The following is a 16,693-nucleotide window of genomic DNA, read 5'->3' on the forward strand; positions in this document are numbered from 1 at the left end:
TTTTCTGCCGATGCATGCATAGTTGGGTGAATGTCTGTGTTTTCATTTTTTTTTTTATTAATGAACCTAGTAGTATAGACAGAGGCGATTCTTGTTTAACAATACAGTTTTGTAAGTGAAAGCGTCCTTAGTTTTTAGGCTGTAGAAAGAGTTAGTATAACTGAATATAAAGCTCAAATAACAGATTCAAATCAAATTCATGAATTAGCTGGGATGAAGGAATTTAGCCTGTTTAAGCTAGGGTCCTGGCTCTTTTTTTTGGTTAATCCATTGAAATGAATCATCAATAGAAATGGAGTTCCTCAGTGCGACAGTAATTATCATTACATTAAAAAAAAATGCAACAACCATTTAGACATGCTTGTGAGAAAAGAAAGCTGAAATAGCAGGCATTTACTCTGCTTGGTCTTGTGTATTCCTTCAGAGATCATTTTTAATTGTTTTTTTGGCTTATTTGTATTTATTTTTCAAGTACCAAGTGGGCCAGTTATATTCAGTAGCTGAGGCAAGTAAAAATGAAACTGGTGGTGGAGAAGGCATTGAAGTTTTGAAAAATGAACCCTATGAGAAAGAAGGTGAAAAAGGACAATATACACACAAGATTTACCATTTGAAAAGGTGAGTGCTGCTTGTGTATATTATCTTATTTGGAACCCTGTTTTAATTTTTATATTTTTATCTGGTGCTCTTCCTGTTCGTTTGTGATGGGACACTGACTTGAAAGCCCAGGTGTGCAGTAATACAAAAAAAAATTAAAGGTCATTTTTGTAGATGAAATGAAAATAAAAAGCGTTGGCTGACATTGTAGAACATAAAGGTTGGAGGGGGGTGGAGTGTGAAACCTGCCGGACACTCTGATATATCACCAAGAGAGATGAAGTATCCAGTGAATTATGTAAGAGTCGCATGAATTATTTATGCTGTGTGCCCAGTGAAGCCGTTTGATTCCACACAGTCGGTAGTCCTTGGTGACCTGTTTAAACTGATGGTGCGGCACCTTCCTCCAATTAGGTTGGTTCAAGTCCTCCAATGGCATTGTAAGCAAATCTGAAAGTGATGATTCTGTCTGTTTCTCTGCTTCCTCATTACATTCTAGTTATGTTGAGTTTATTATGGGCCCAGTTAGCATGTATCTTTGTGCGGGTTGAACGTTGTCTTCATGGCTCCGACTAAACTGTATTCTCCTATTTGACTCTTGTGGCACCATTATGAGATGCTTCTGTCCAAGTGCCAACACCTTGCATTCCTTGTCACAATGATCAATACTTATTGATATTATTTATTTACTTCACTGTTGAGTCATTTTTGCCTAAGTTCAATTAGGCATTCATGCTAATGTTGACAAGGCACACTTCAGCTTTGAGGGTCATCTATCATATTGATCTTCATTACATAGAACAGACCTTTAGCTGTTAGAAACTCTTGTTGTGACTGTTAAAATGAACAGTGAAATTAAGATATATTGGCAGCTTTCAAGTAATGTGATCTCTTAATATCTAATATTAAAATATTCATGAAATGTACATTCAGTTTCTCAAAGACACTTTAACTGAAGTTGTATTATTCTCCAAAGCAGTTTCATGGCTCTCAGGTTTTTCTTCATATTCTTGTTTTTATGATTCTTGGAAACAATAATGGGTAGATTACAGTTGTCTATAATGAAAGCTTTTATTGGCAAACTAGAAAAATTACAATATACAAGCTTTTGAGGCAACTCTTGCCCCTTCTTCAGTCAAGATGTTTCAAGTTGCATATTGTAGCCTTTCTAGTTAGCCCATAGAACGTGTCATTTTGCTTAACTTCTACTGTGTTAGCCATTATGGATGTGGTGACAACACTCTATTACTACAGTTGTCTGTAGTGAAATTTTGTGCAATAAATAGTAGTTTACATTTTGAAATGTATTGCACAAAATTTTTCTATTTCTGCTAAAAGGGCAGGTGAAGCAGATATTCTGTCACACTTCAATTAACCAGCTTCTCTTGTGGGTAGGCATCCTTTTTTTTTTTTTTGTGCCCATTAAGTTTCTGAAATGAGGTTGTCATTTAGTAAAATGTCTTTGGTATTACTGTCTTTTTGAGGTTCTCACTGAAGAGTAAATTTTAAGTTAGCAAGTACATAAAATACAATAAAGACAGGCAGTGCTTACCTAGCAGAAGTAAAACCTGAAGGTTTAAGGGGTTAAAAGTCCTACATGTGGTGGGCAAGAGAACAGACAAGCAGAATGTTAGTTTAGATTGTTCTACTGTGAAATGTGCTATGAAACTGCACTTGAGTGACGTGCTACAATTGGACACAACAGCACTAGGAAGTCACTAGATCTCTGGTCTTGGAGGAATAATTCACTCATGTTTGTGGTAAGGCTGACCTTGTTGGAATGCCTTAACCTTGATCTTATCAGCTATAGTATATCATTTGAAATTATATTCTGTAATAAATTGAGCTCTTCAGTTTCAGGAATCTGGATAAAGTGGCTTGACAATGTTCTTTTCTGTTCTTGCAGTAAAGTCCCTGGCTTTATCAGGATGATTGCACCTGAGGGTTCCCTGGTGTTCCATGAAAAGGCCTGGAATGCATATCCATATTGTAGAACAAGTATGTATCCTCTTTAATAAAACCCCTGTGTGCATCCAGGTGTCCGTGTCTGTGTGTGTGTCATCTGGTGAAGTGCGCATGCGCGGGGCCACATGTTCAGCCTCTACCTGTGCATTTCCTGTGCAGAGAGAGAGAACACACACACACACACACACACACACACACACACGCGTGTGCATTGTTGCAATGTTACTTTTCTTGGTTATTAAATTATGTATTTTTCAAATGTTCATTTTTTTTCCCCTGTGCTTAAAACTCATTTAAAAAAAAAAGTTTTTACTGAGCGGTTCATAGTGCTAATGCGTGAACTCTTGCACTTTTAGTTTTCTCTGTTGTTCAAGGTTTTTTCAGTGGTGTTCAATGTTTTTACATTTAGTTTACTATTACGCTGTGCATTCTATGGTATAATTAAATATATTTGTGCTTAACTTAAAAAAAAAAAATAAATATATATATTACAGTTCGTACCGTCTGGAACGAATTAATTGTATTTACATACAATCCTATGAGGGAAATTACTTCGGTTCACGACCAAATCGGGTTCCAACCAGGGTTTTGGAACGAATTATGGTTTTGACCCAAGGTTCCACTGTATTACTGTCTGACAACATTACAGGCATTTTACGGAAATACAAACCAGTATTACTGAGAGAGAAAATTAAAGGCACACAATACAGTGACACACATTACAGCCACATACAAGGTCCCTTGCCATTTAATATAGACTGTTCCTACTAATGTTTATGCACTACTGTTCTAGTGCCCGTTATTGTAACGGCCTTAATGTCTAGTTTTATATATACCTTAAAGATTTCACCCTGCTTTTTCTGCATTTTATTGTATTTAGAGTCATGTGATACTTTTTTTTTTTTAATTACGATGTGGAGTTTGAAGCTTAGTTACGGAAAGAGAAATTTAAACTGGGAAATATCAGAAACATTATCTAACTGCACTTCTATAACCAGTAGTTAAGTTACTGTGAAATTGTCCAAATAAGGTTTACGGGGTGCCAGAAATGTATGCACTGTATGGAGCTTTTATTAAACTTCAAGCAAACAAGTATACTGCTGTCTGGAATTGGTTGGCAGATGTCCTGTCAACATCTAAGTAAATAGTCCATGGCACCCATTATTTTGTTTGTTAATTTTAATGATTTTAATTTCTGACAAGTAACTTTTGGTTTTTCTTGAGTTTGTCAGAGGTAAACTTCTGTTCACATATGCTTTAAAGTGCACTTGGCTATCTGCTCAATCTGTATCTAATGGTTTGTTTTTTTTTTCTTTCTATGTTCTTCCCCCAACTCTGTGTTATCCTTGCTGCCTTGACTGTAGTCGTAACGGTGAGTATCTTGAACTTCATTTGAAATTTTACTTTATTCTTACATGCATTGCTGTGACTATTTATCACTTTTTATATAACTTAAATATAATGTGAAAATTCCATATCTGGGATAGTAATTAGTGTCGGCACTGCTGCAATCAGAACAATTACATTTTCTTATTTGGCTGATGCCTTTTTCCAAGACAAGCTACATCATTTATAATACAATTGGTTACATTTCTTTTTGGCTTCCTCAGGGTCACACTGTGTTAGTACTGAGATTTGAACCCACAACCTCAGGGTTTGAAGTACAATCACACTGTATTCTTTGTATACTACTTTGTTGGTGTACTTTAGCTATTTTTGGCCAAAATCTTGGGGTGGGGGGAAAATGTACTTTGAGTAGGGTTGATAGTTGGTGGCAAGCTGCTTCTACAATAAGATTTTCAATAGTGATTGTCATGGAAGGTGCTGTTTAAAATGAATGTTTAATCTCCCCAGATTCCCAGCAATCTAAATGCACTTGGTGAAACAATGATCAGTTGGAATAGTGTGCTTTCACCAAGACCATGGAGGATTCTTTTCACAATTAAAGTCTTCCTCTATCTTTGTTTCCTTGCCTCATTATCCAGTGTGGGCTGGTGTACCAATGTCTTCCAGTAAAGGGGGTGTTTATATGCACATAACGATTTACCAAATTTTCACTTGTTATCTCCCAAGCTTCCAGGGCTGCTTTATATAAGTCTTAATCCTCATCATGGCTTATGTGAGACCATACTTCATCACATAGAGTGATGCATGTTGAAAGTTTTAATTCAGTAACTTACATTTTTCTCCCATGTATTTGCAAATGTACGTAGTTAACCGCATATGTGATTTACGAAGGGGCACATGCAGAGTCTGGTGTCACAATCTGAACATTGGTTTACCCGTTAACGAAACATGAAAAACTGCCTGAAACATGCAGAGTCAGCCTAAGTAGATTGCACACTGTCAGTTAATTAAGAGAAACGCCAGCCTAGCACATGTACATTTGTCTTCCAGTCCATCTTGCAAAATTGCAGAGATCAATTTAGCAGTTCTTCCAGGAAAGAAGCCACTAATAAGAGTGTGTTAACACACAGTGCCAAACGGTTCAGAAATTGTATCTTGGTTAATTTTGGAGTCTTGGAAGACTTGTCTTTCTGTGAAAACACGCAGACAAGATGTTGCTGGATTAAGAATAAGGCAACCGTCTGAGATGGGCCGCATTCTCATTTCGTACTTGGAAACTTAACTTGATAAAGCAGTTACATAGGGTGTGTGTCCTTGCACACACAATTGCATTAGGGTGAGTAGTCCAGTTAAAGCAGAAACCTTTTGTCTTAAAACCCCCCATTTACATATCGAGTTGCCTTAGGCAAAATGCTCCAACGTCATAAAAGTGCACTTCAAAGATGAAATGTATCTGAAAACAAGCTTGTGGCCTGTGTCTCCTGAGATGGTGCTGCTGAGGTTAACACTGTACAGTCAGCTCATCAACATTTAGCGATTTATGAAATATTGACAGATTATTTCAAACAGTAGGAGGAATAATGCAATCGCCTGAGCAGTTGCCTCAGGAAATTTATCTTTGTGAGTGCTTCTATGATTTTCTACATGTGGCTGGTGGAAGCGTGTGCACAGCAAACACATTTGTAGTCCAGTAGAGTGCATCAGACATGCACAGAATATGAAATAGTTAACTGCAGCAGAGTTAAGGGTGTATGTGGCCAAATAACTGGGTTACTCGTAGAGAAATCTTCATCCTTTAACATGGTTTCTTTATCCAGAATAAGGGTGTATGTGGCTTTTTTTTTTTTATTTTTAACATGGTTTCTGTCTATCTGGAATATTAAAGCACATGTAAATGCTCTGCTAGTTAGGGATGCAAGATATTTTTAAGTTCTCAGAAGTTAGATGATAATATGCAAAGTAAGGCTATTTATTTCTTCATGTAATTTATCTGTTCAGTCTTTAAAATTTGTATTGGTTCATATTCATGGGAGCCATGCCTAACCTGGCAGATTAGGACCCAAGTTAGAAAATGGCCCCAGTGGAGTGCAGGTCCATTGCAGGACACATTCACACTTGACAAACGTACATGGTGCCACTTAAAGCAACATTCTGAACCTTGCGATGTGGAAGGAAAACCCACAGAGACTTTACACAGTCTGTATGTGAACCCAGGGTTTAAAGGTAAAATGTTAGAGTTGTGCAGGGTCAGGGTTAATCTTGCCCTAATTGATTTTTATGCCTGTGAAAAGCCCTATGTTTATTATGTTAGTAATGAGTTGATTGATTCAGACTGTTTAGGGTAATTTTTAATGAAACTGTCATTATTCTTATTTTTGACCTGCTTTGTTTTATACTAGTGTTTCTTGTCCACTATAGTAAGCTGCCTTCATTTCAGATTGTTTCTATTTGCTTGTTTTTGTAATTCCTGATTTTGGCTTTACAAGGCAGATGGTGAAGCACTTGGAGATTTCTTCCAGTCAGCCTAATGAGATCTTATTCTGTATTGGTTGTTGGAGAGAACATCAAGGCATTAAATGTCCATTTGGTTGATTTTATGCCCACATAAAATTTGTTTGTTAAGAGAGAGAACTTGCTTGTTTTATTAATTTTTTTTTGTTTCCCATGTGTACATAAAATGTACAGTACATCTTTGTCAGATTCTTAGCAAAGTCAGTATTTTGCCATTTAGGGACATAATTACTTTTAAACTCTCTTCTGTGTTGTTTTTTCCCAACAGAATGAATATATGAAAGATGACTTCTTCATAAAAATTGAAACATGGCACAAGCCTGATATGGGTACATTAGAGAATGTAAGTGTGTTTTCCTTCCTGGTTCAGTTGTTTAATTTTGCTTTGGTTGAACAATACTGCCTTTTTACACCAGTGTCAAAGTACAGGACATTCAAATTATAATCTAACATTAGATGTCTTTCATAATACTACTGTCATCCTCTGTAAGTTATTTCTAGCCTGCATATTTTAAGACATCAAGTTTTGTTCTCTCTTCCTGTCTGGCACAAAGTTCTAAGACCAGGTGTGACAGGAGGAGTGGAGCAAACGAAGCACTTCCTGCTCAACAAATCAAATATTACAAAAAAAAAAAAATAATAATGGATGACAATCATGTGCATCCTGACACGATCTGCTGTTTGTAATCGGCATCTCCCACCACCAGGCCTTTTGCATCTGCCTTAGGGATTTCCATTGTGCGGCGCTGTTATCCTGAAATAAGCCTTCACTAAATAATTAAACATGGAGTTAGCTCATGTTGACACCACAAGGATTATTATATTGGATTATTCTGTGTGTGTGTGTGTGTGTTCCTTGCCTAGTTGTGTTTTATGTCCATTCTCTCCTTTCCTTTACACTTTATAGGAAGTGAACCTCATGAATAGGTAAGATGAAGTGAAATGTTTTGCACACCTGGTTAGCCTGTGACGGGAAATGAAACCAAAAGCTTTTTCGGTTACTTAGATGTTTCTAAAGCAAAATATAGTCTTTAAAATCCAAATCATTTGTTTTGGTTTGCTTTTAATTTTTAGCACTTGGACCTATTTCGATTAAATGTTCTTGGTGTTGAACCGTCAGGTTAATAATGGGTACAAGGGACAGACAATGTCGGTTAAGGTGCCAATTCAGCCGAGCAGTTTAACAACAAATTGACAAAAAGATACTATTGATAGCAAAATAAACAGGGTACTCCATTGGTGCAAATATAAAATAAACATTCACCAGTTGTACCCTCCTTACAGCTCTCTGCTAAGTGCCAGTCTGTGGAACTCCGTCCTACAGTATGATTTGTTCGACGTTGAAACACCTTATTCTGGTAACTGCTGCCTTTATGTATTGAACTGAAAGGGGCACAGTCACTTTCCCCCAAAAGTGGGGGGTGTTCGATGAGGCTTTTAGAAACCGCGCCCCCTCTCATCCTGGAGTGTTACATGTGTGACTCTAACCACGGGGGTTTGGTGCTTTTGTAACTTTTACTATTGAATGGACTCTGGATTAAAGGAAGGTATTGTAGGAAATGTGTTAAGTCTGTCAAAGCAGGTGCACTACATGACTTCACTCATAATCAGTGTTACTAGCACTTCTACTTCAATTCACATGTTAATTTCCTCACATATTTGCATACGTTTATAGTTTTAACAATTGAACACCCTTTATGATCTTCTTTTAGACACCTTTTCTTTCTGTGTCTTCAGGTTCATGAATTGGATCCTGTCACATGGAAGTCCGTTGAGGTGGTACCCATTGACATTGCAGACAGGAGTCAAGTAGATCCAGGTGTAAGTACTTTAAAAGTGGTCATATTTGTGTGCTGCAGCCAGGCCTGAAAGTTCCTCATATATATGAGTAGTGTTTAAGATTAAAGATCTTCTTTTTGTCTTTATAATGATGGTAAAATAGTAAATGACCTACCCAATAACAGTATGCTCATTTACTTAAACATTTGTATGAAATATTGGGTTCAGACATTTCTTTAAAGTGATATTAATTTATTTACATGTTCACACTCATGAATCTTCATTAATATTTCCCCTTGTTTTTGCTGCTGCATTGCTCATTTCTTTTTACTGAACATGCCTATGGCTAGGGTTGCAACTAATGATTATTTTGATGAGTCGACTAATCATTCAATTTTTTTCCCTGATCAGTCACGATTATTTCATGCCTGACTATTTTGATGCCTGCGACCTGTGGTTCTGGGCTCCAGTGCTTGTCTTACCTCATCTGCTCACTTCTCTCAACCTGTGAATGTCACCCTGATGTCTCTGCATTAATACAATTGAAATTAATAATAATCAAATTAAAATAACAACCAGTGAAACATGCATTTGAAAATAATCAATGTTTTATATTAGTGTGAACATCACAATAAAAAAGAAATACATTAAACAATACAAACTAAAGTGCACATAGTCTTTAAACAAAATAAAGTGCATTTAACTAAACCAAGGATGGCCACTGGTGTGTCTTAAAGTTTAAATAAAGCTTCAATACAAATAAAATAAATGTACAGTTTATAAAAGATTCAGTTCATATATTCCTGATTGCAGGAACGTGAGCATTTCGACATGCTCTGGCTCTCTTCTTTGAGACAATGTTCCCAGCTGCAGAGAAGAGATGCTCAGAGGTTCTAGAGGTAGCAGGAATACACAAGAATCATTTTGCAGACGAAGATGTTTTAATCATCACACACTGAAGGAAAAGTGTTTTAGTTTTTCACATCATTTTACTATATTATGCCAAAATAAAAAAAAAAAACAGACTAAAATATGTAACAAGCTAATTACTGATACTCCAAACCACAAGTTACCTAACGTTAGTTAGAAATGGTTTAGTTCATGTGAACTAAAATATTATACGAAAAAAGAAAAAAAACCTAGGATGGCCCAGCTACTCCTATTCACTCATTTACTATAGCTCCAAACACGTTAACAAACATAACTGAACTTCTATTCACTTAACCCTTAAATCGCTGCAACTGGTTAGAGTCGGTTTCCAGTGCAATTTGGAAGCACGCCGAAGCCGAGTATATGTGGCAACATACTGTACATTCTTTGAACTCCGCAAATGGCTAAAGTTGTTTCTCAGTGCAATTTACCAGCACGCCGGAGCCGAGTATATTCGGTGATGTATATTCATTGAATGCAGAAACCGGCTGTAGTTGTGTCTCAGCACAATTTGCCAGCATGCAGGGGGAAGAGTATATTTGGTGACGTACATTCATTGAATGGCTTTATTTGCTTTACAGAGCAATTTGGCAGCACGCTGGAGCTGATCAGTTAGTGCCATACATTTGTTGAGCGGCTAGCTCATGAGCACTTCCGGCCCCGGCAGAACTGCAGCACCAGTGTCTCTGGGATTCAGCCGCTGCACTAGACGAACATGCAATCATCAGTGTTTACCTCTGTTTGTGTGCAGCCAGTTCAAGCGCAGTTGGCTCTGTGATTTACTGAATTTTAGCTTCAGTTGCACCGTGAACATATAATAGATTGTTGCAGTAGTGTTTTTTTTTTGTTAGTTTTTACAGTTCATTTGCAGTGTGTAAAATGATCAGTGTTGCAGTAATTGTAATGCTCTTTGCATGAAAAAAAAATACATGTTCCATTAAAATTTCAGATTTTCTTTGTGAATTGTGACGTTTATTTAAAGTGCAGCTAAAAAATATTTGGCGTCCAGGGGTGCATTAACCCCCAAGTATGTGTCAGTTTAAGGGTTAACTATCAGTGTCGAAACCTTGATGTACACATTATAGTGCAAACATCAATGTTAACATGTGACACTAACTTTACTTGCTAAAACTTACCTCTCAAGCGATGGCGGCATCACAGCTCCAGGATGCTTGCTTTTCAGATGCTCGTGCATCGCGGTGGTGCTGCTGTGAAAAGAAAGCTTTGCTTTGCATCTGCATTCAACCTTTTTTTTTTTTTTTTTTCCTCTCGGTAAAGTGCTCCCACACTTTAGAAAGTTTCTGTCTCAAGTTTTTTCCATCTCCTTCCCTCTCCTCTATCCGACTCGCCATTGCAACCACGTTTATTTTCCTCTACGTTCTTTTTCTCCTCAGACGTTCTTCGTTGGTAGGACTGTGTGCTGTCTTGACAAATGATACAGCCCCCAGACGTTCATGTAGGTTATTGCAGTTACAAAAACCAACGTGGTTCTCTCTATCAAATGTTCTGTTTATAATGCATGGACAATAAAAAATCCACATTGACGATTTTTTGTAGTTGATGTCGTTGCAGCCCTACCTATGGCTGATGGTTGCATTGGCTAAACAGTTAATGTGTGCCTGAACCATAGTATACTTAGGCTAAATCCACACTGTGGACACCTACCTTTTTGAGCTTGAGTTTTTTTTCCAAGTTGGCACAAAGTCATGAGAAGGACATTGAAGGTTGTAAAGTTGCTACTCTCAATGCTTGAGCTGTGTGCCAGCACAATTTCAGCAGTGTAATACCTTACAGTACCTTTTTGATATGGCAACAACAAATCGGGGGCACTGTTGTCTTGAGTCTGTCATATGTTAGAGTGATCTTGCAAACAGATTGTGTTTAAATTCGCATTGACAAATCGGAAAGTAATTCCCATGTTTAGGCTTTCACAAGTATGCATGCAGAATGTTTTTGAATTCATGGCAAGGAGAATAAAGCTGGCTGATTTGAGGTATGAAACTGTACATTGAATGGTATTCTGAGATGTGTCATGATTGGTTGTAGGATGAAGAAATGCTGAGGAATAGTTGCTAGCAGCTACAAATTCCAAAGAGTGCTGCCTTTTTGTGCTTTTAACAGATTAGCATAAGTAATGTCTGCTGGTCATAAGAAAAAAACTAATCACATGAAGACTGACAACGAGTTTAGCTACTTTTAGTGTACTATCAAATTGCCATCAAGTCAAGAGTCTTCAAAAGACTTCAACCGTCGTGAGTAGTAATCGTAGTCGATGCTTGCTTCATGTGAGTTGTGTGAAGGGGCTCCTGAACTCAATGTGTATGCCTGCCTTTAGGGACACAGTAATTTGACAGATTTTATTTGAAGCTCTATTTATGATAAATGAAATGAATGTACATAATCTCTGTTCCAGTAAATAGTGTTTAAGAGAAGTACTCCTTCTTGTAAGTGTTTTATTTCAGCTCTGAATGTCTGCTGATGTAGGGGAGAGCATAAAGGTCGTTTTGAACATTGCATCCTACTTGACTGAAACTCTGCTAGTAATATAGCATAAGGGAAGCTTTGTTTTCTGTGATGCACGCTACTCTGTTCCATTCAGATGGTCTTCACTGAACAATGACTTGGGATGCATGCACAAATTTACAAATGCAAAAGGAGAAATAAGCGTGCATATCCATATAACATCATCTTCTGTACGTACACACACCCACCTAAATTAATAGTAATAAAGACATTCTATACTTAGGCTTGGATTGTTCAAGGAAATTCTAGAAACTGAAGCTTCAGCGAGTATGAAAATGAACTCACAGTGGAGGAGAGGAAGCAAACCTTCCAATTAAGAGTTTTTGCTGTGTCCCTTTGGATTAGATGAGTTTGGTGTCTGACTCAGTCATTTTCTAACCCACTTATCCCAGAACAGGGTCTCAAGTGGGGATGGGTCTGCAGGAGCCTAGCCCAGCTGGCATAATGTGCAAGGCAAGAACAAACCCTGGACAGGACATGCCAGTCCATCAGAGGGTGAAGAGCTACAGCCCATCCACATACTTGGGCCAATTTAGGATCGCCAGTTCACTCTGCTAGGCTAAATATGTATTGGACATAAAGTTTTTGTTTGTCCTCTACTCCAACTGCTTGATGCACATGGTGAATATTTTCTTTTAGGTAACTTATTTACTAAAAGATTTCTGCTTGGCACAGATGGATAATACCGTGCTTCTTGCAGGGCTGCTTTTCTTAATGGCTGTGTTCATCTTTAACCATCTACAATTGTCCTGTTAATTTGCTTTGACAATTTACACACTGAGTGATGTTCATAGTATTAATTAATAGGCTTGTTTGAAGCTAGTATTTACTCACATACTCGAAGTATTTCTGGAAGAATCTTTACAACCTTTTATTCTTCATTTTAAAGCAGTTGAAACTTAGCTTTGCCCTGCACTTTCAGTTAGCTAACTGCCTTATTTCTTCTTTTAGTGTGTTTTTTGTATTACATGTTAACCAAGCATTTTGATTTTTTTTTTGCTATACTCATGACATTAAATGTGGATATTTAGAAAGTTTGGCAGCTCTTTGCAGAGGTCTGTGCAATGCTGCTACTCAAAGGCCTCCGTGCACCTTGCAAAACCAAGAGTTACCAGTCAGTTTTCTTTTTCTTTAGTCTGTATTTGTGTGTTTATCCCCCTGGGGTTACAAAAAACACCACACCCCATAAAGGGCGTTTGTTTTAGCTTAATTGATGACGTATTTTGGTGGACGTGCGATTGAGTTGAGTGTGCCATGGACTTAACGCCACATTGGGGGGTTGGCTCCTGCATTCTGTCAGATACTTTTAGTATAGGGTCTGGTCCTTGTGACCTTGATCTGGATTAAGTGTTTTTGTGGTGTTTTTTTTTTTTTTTCCTCCTGTTGATGTAAACTGACCGGTAGTAGCTATTCAAATACAAACATACAGAATTTAATAGTACTGCCCTTACTTACAAAGCCACAGCACAGACCAAAGGAATTAAATTGTCGTTCATGTTGCAGCACCCAAGTATTAACATGCACCTTGACAGTACAGACTAGACTTGTAAGAGTGGATCTTCTCATCACATCTACAGGGAGCTCACACAGGCTTTTTGTGTTTCCTTTCTTGGCCTATAAATTGGGCACATTTGCATTTTTGTCAGCAATCCATCTAATTGAATCAATTAACCTAGAGCATGAACAGCATTTAATTCTTGAGCTGCCCGATTTCTGCCGTGACTTAGTGCTCTTTAACGTATTTAGAATAATAATGCTGCCAGCACTATTTTCTTTGAGAACTGATGATCAGGTTAGCTGTCTCGGATTTTTTAAATGTTTATATCATATCTGTAGAGCCAAACCCCTCTTTGTTTGTTTTTAACTTTTCAGCATAGTATGTGTAAAGAAACAGGTTAACTGCAAAACTGGTCTTTTTTTGCATTTTTTATTAAACAGTCATTTTACACCACCACCTGGTAACTTTACTGTACTGCAGTTTTAGATGTATTCTGGAAATATAATTCTAAGGCGGAGGTGGCAGTATTGCTCTTCTACTAAAGCCTTTGTGTTTTGGCTTACTACTCCATAGCCCAGATGCTGCTGTGAATTTTTGCCCTTTACCTACTATAGTAACTGTAAAAATGCCATTGTTTTAAGAGCCTGAAATAAAACGGCCATAAGTCTGTAGATAGATGTACATGGTTTAAATAAATGCCATTTATTGTTGCTGCTCTCATTTTATGAAACGAGGTGGAAGTCCTTTTTAGACGAATAATGTGGCCTACTAAGAATATTTTCATTTCAGTGCATTTCAGTAAACTAAAACTTCAGCTTTACTGAAGGATGTGAAATAATAAATTCCATTGTTGGAAAATGTTTGCTTAGGCACATTCTTTACTTTCCTATATGCAGTATACTGTGCATAAATTCAGCAGTTGTATGTGCTTTCCTGTTAATTGTCTTTTGGAAAAGTGTGACTTAAAACCGCTTAGTGTGTCATAGTTTAGCAGGCTACTGCAGATCTGGTTAATCTTTACACTGTCATATCTGAACTGCAGAAATCCAATACTTCAGCAGGAGTACATTTCGGTGTTAGGTATTGGTGTTCCTCTCACGTCCCAAAGATGGTAAGCATGATGGGTTAATTGGCGGTTACAGGTTGACAGCATACGTGTATGTGTGGGCGCACTGGCATCCTTGCCTTGCATCGAAAGGTGCTGGGACTTGTGTATACATTGCAAGAAAATACGGAGCAGGATTCAGTGGGAATGAGTGTTTACACAGTGTTAGGTTTTGTCATATATCTGTTTCAGGAATGATCTGTATTGCAGATTATTGGTTTGACTTAAAATCTGCATTTTGATTTTTGTTCTTTCAAATCCTTACTGCCTTAATGGAATTTTGAATTTGGTGCAGGAGGGTCTGTGTTCATTTTTATGTATGATGAACATCTCAACTAGGTGAACATTGGAGTCCAAGTGATAATTATAGCCTTGCTTTCGTTTACCCATGAAAACTGGCTTACTGGCTTGCTCTTTTATCTTTACTAGTAATTTGTTTCTTTAAGAATCTTGATGCAACATATTAAAGTGTTTTGCATAAATACGTATAACAGAATCATGCATCAGAATTGTTTCCTTTCTGCTTACATCTTGCCAGTCCTCTCTAGTTAATTCATCTAAAATAACATTTAGTTGAATTTTGAAGGTCCCTCTAGTCCTACTGTGTACTGCAGGACTGCAGGTGACGCCTCACCAGTGTATTTTAAGGCTTAAGCATAACCTCCTTGGACTTGTTCTCAGCAGATAACGGCATAATATGCCTTTACATCTTATTAACTTTCTTAATGGCTTCTGTTCATTGACCTGTCCACTGTTACTCCCAGATCCTCCTCATGAGGTGCACTTTCACATTCCAGATATCCCATTGTGTATTCAAATCAAACATTACTTCCTACATGTAATTTTCATTAGCCACAGATCTGTCCAAATCCCTCTAATGAACGTATTGTTCAGTCTTTTTAATTTGTACCATTGTATTTTGATTTGTATTTCTATTAAAACAGTAAGGTGTGGAGATCTGAAATTTGACAGGAAAAGAAAACCAAATATTGTCAAATATTTTAATTGCATATAAATCTAAAGTGTAAAAGCTAAACACCAAAAAAATGTGATCTTTAATATTTGGAATGTTAAGGATCTGAACTATAAACCTGAACTGTTTTCATATTAATTGAAAATGGGTATAGGCTATATAGTGATGATTCCTTTGTAATATTAAACCCCAAACCATTCCGGAATAAGAGATGGATCAAACCAGAATTTCATTGTGATTCTGGCAGTAAAACCATGTGAATAGGAATATTCACTTGTAAAAATAATTCCCTTTCTTGCCTGTAAGGCATTTTCTGACTCCAAAGGGCATAGTATTACAGTAGTATGAGCAGTGAGTGAAGCCTGGCCAGTTCTGACTTGAAATGTGCTTTACTGGGAAGATGAGGAATTTCTGGGTGATTTTCATTAGTCTCTAGTATGTGTTATCACAAGCTAATAATAATACCTAGCAGTTTTAACTGTGTTTTAAAATCTGCTTTAAAGTGCTCATCATCAGTCACAACCACACAAAACCTTTCTTGGCAGATGTTAAACTGCCTCACCCGTGGAAGGTTCTCCAACAAAGCTCCAGAATGTAGTTGTTTGTTCTCTTCTGTGCTTCATAGTTGCTCATGAATCGATTACTTTTTCATTGAGAAAAATGTACTGTCCTCTGTCAGATGTTGCAGATGTGACCCCATTGCTTTTACTGACTGTGCTTCAATTATCCAAGAACTTAGAATTTCAAGCCCCGCTAATTCGATTTCAGAAATGGTGATTTAATGCGTAATTGTCACCAGTGGAAGTTTATAATAAATTAATCTAAATGGATCAATCCCTTTGTTGAATTAGCACTCCTGTAAAGGTATCAGCCATAGCTCCCTATGAGACTGTTAAAGCATATCTGATGGTGCAAATCATTTCTCGGGGGTTTCACTTTGAAATAAATTGTAAACCAGAATGGCAAACAGAATGAATCAATCATCTCCAAAAGAGATGATGGATATAAAAGATTCACTATCACTGAGCTAAAAAATAAAGACCAGCTTTGCAAACAGAATTGAGGGGGGAAATGCATTTATAATTTTGAGCTTGTCATTTTTATTTTAAATATTCAGAAAAGGCTAATAAGACCATATCCCACCAACGTCACACCCTGCTGCACTACACAGCCTGCCAAAGCTGAAACTGCTATTGCAGAGATGTGCACAAGACAATTGAATGCTAGGATATCGATGTCAATTACACCCTTAAGTCCCCCTCCCCACTCATACCCCCAGCTCTCATTTGCACAATATTTAGTATAAGGAATACATTTGTTGGGACTTTTGGAGATCTGCATATTGACAACACATTTTTGTCTTCCAAGTAACTGCCGAGTTTTAATTCCATTCAAGATCTCTTGAGTAATTTGGCCGGCTTTTCTTCAATGTCTACTGTAGACGTTAAGACGTTACTTAAATCTG

At 37.3% G+C, this 16,693-nt stretch overlaps 1 protein-coding gene across 2 annotated transcripts in view; it reads left to right on the top strand.

The window, feature by feature from the left end:
- The window catches only part of pitpnb (phosphatidylinositol transfer protein, beta), a 92,280-nt gene that overhangs the window by 9,318 nt on the left and 66,269 nt on the right, over window positions 1–16,693 (top strand). For both annotated transcript variants that reach the window (XM_039772329.1, XM_039772330.1), the window contains exons 3-7: window positions 473–618; window positions 2,504–2,595; window positions 3,927–3,934; window positions 6,689–6,763; window positions 8,158–8,241. In XM_039772329.1, coding sequence (XP_039628263.1) covers window positions 473–618; window positions 2,504–2,595; window positions 3,927–3,934; window positions 6,689–6,763; window positions 8,158–8,241 — 405 coding nt within the window. The remainder of the gene's footprint in view (window positions 1–472; window positions 619–2,503; window positions 2,596–3,926; window positions 3,935–6,688; window positions 6,764–8,157; window positions 8,242–16,693) is intronic.

The sequence above is a fragment of the Polypterus senegalus genome, chromosome 12, assembly GCF_016835505.1.
Source record: "Polypterus senegalus isolate Bchr_013 chromosome 12, ASM1683550v1, whole genome shotgun sequence".
In the NCBI taxonomy this organism is placed as follows: Eukaryota; Metazoa; Chordata; class Cladistia; order Polypteriformes; family Polypteridae; genus Polypterus; species Polypterus senegalus.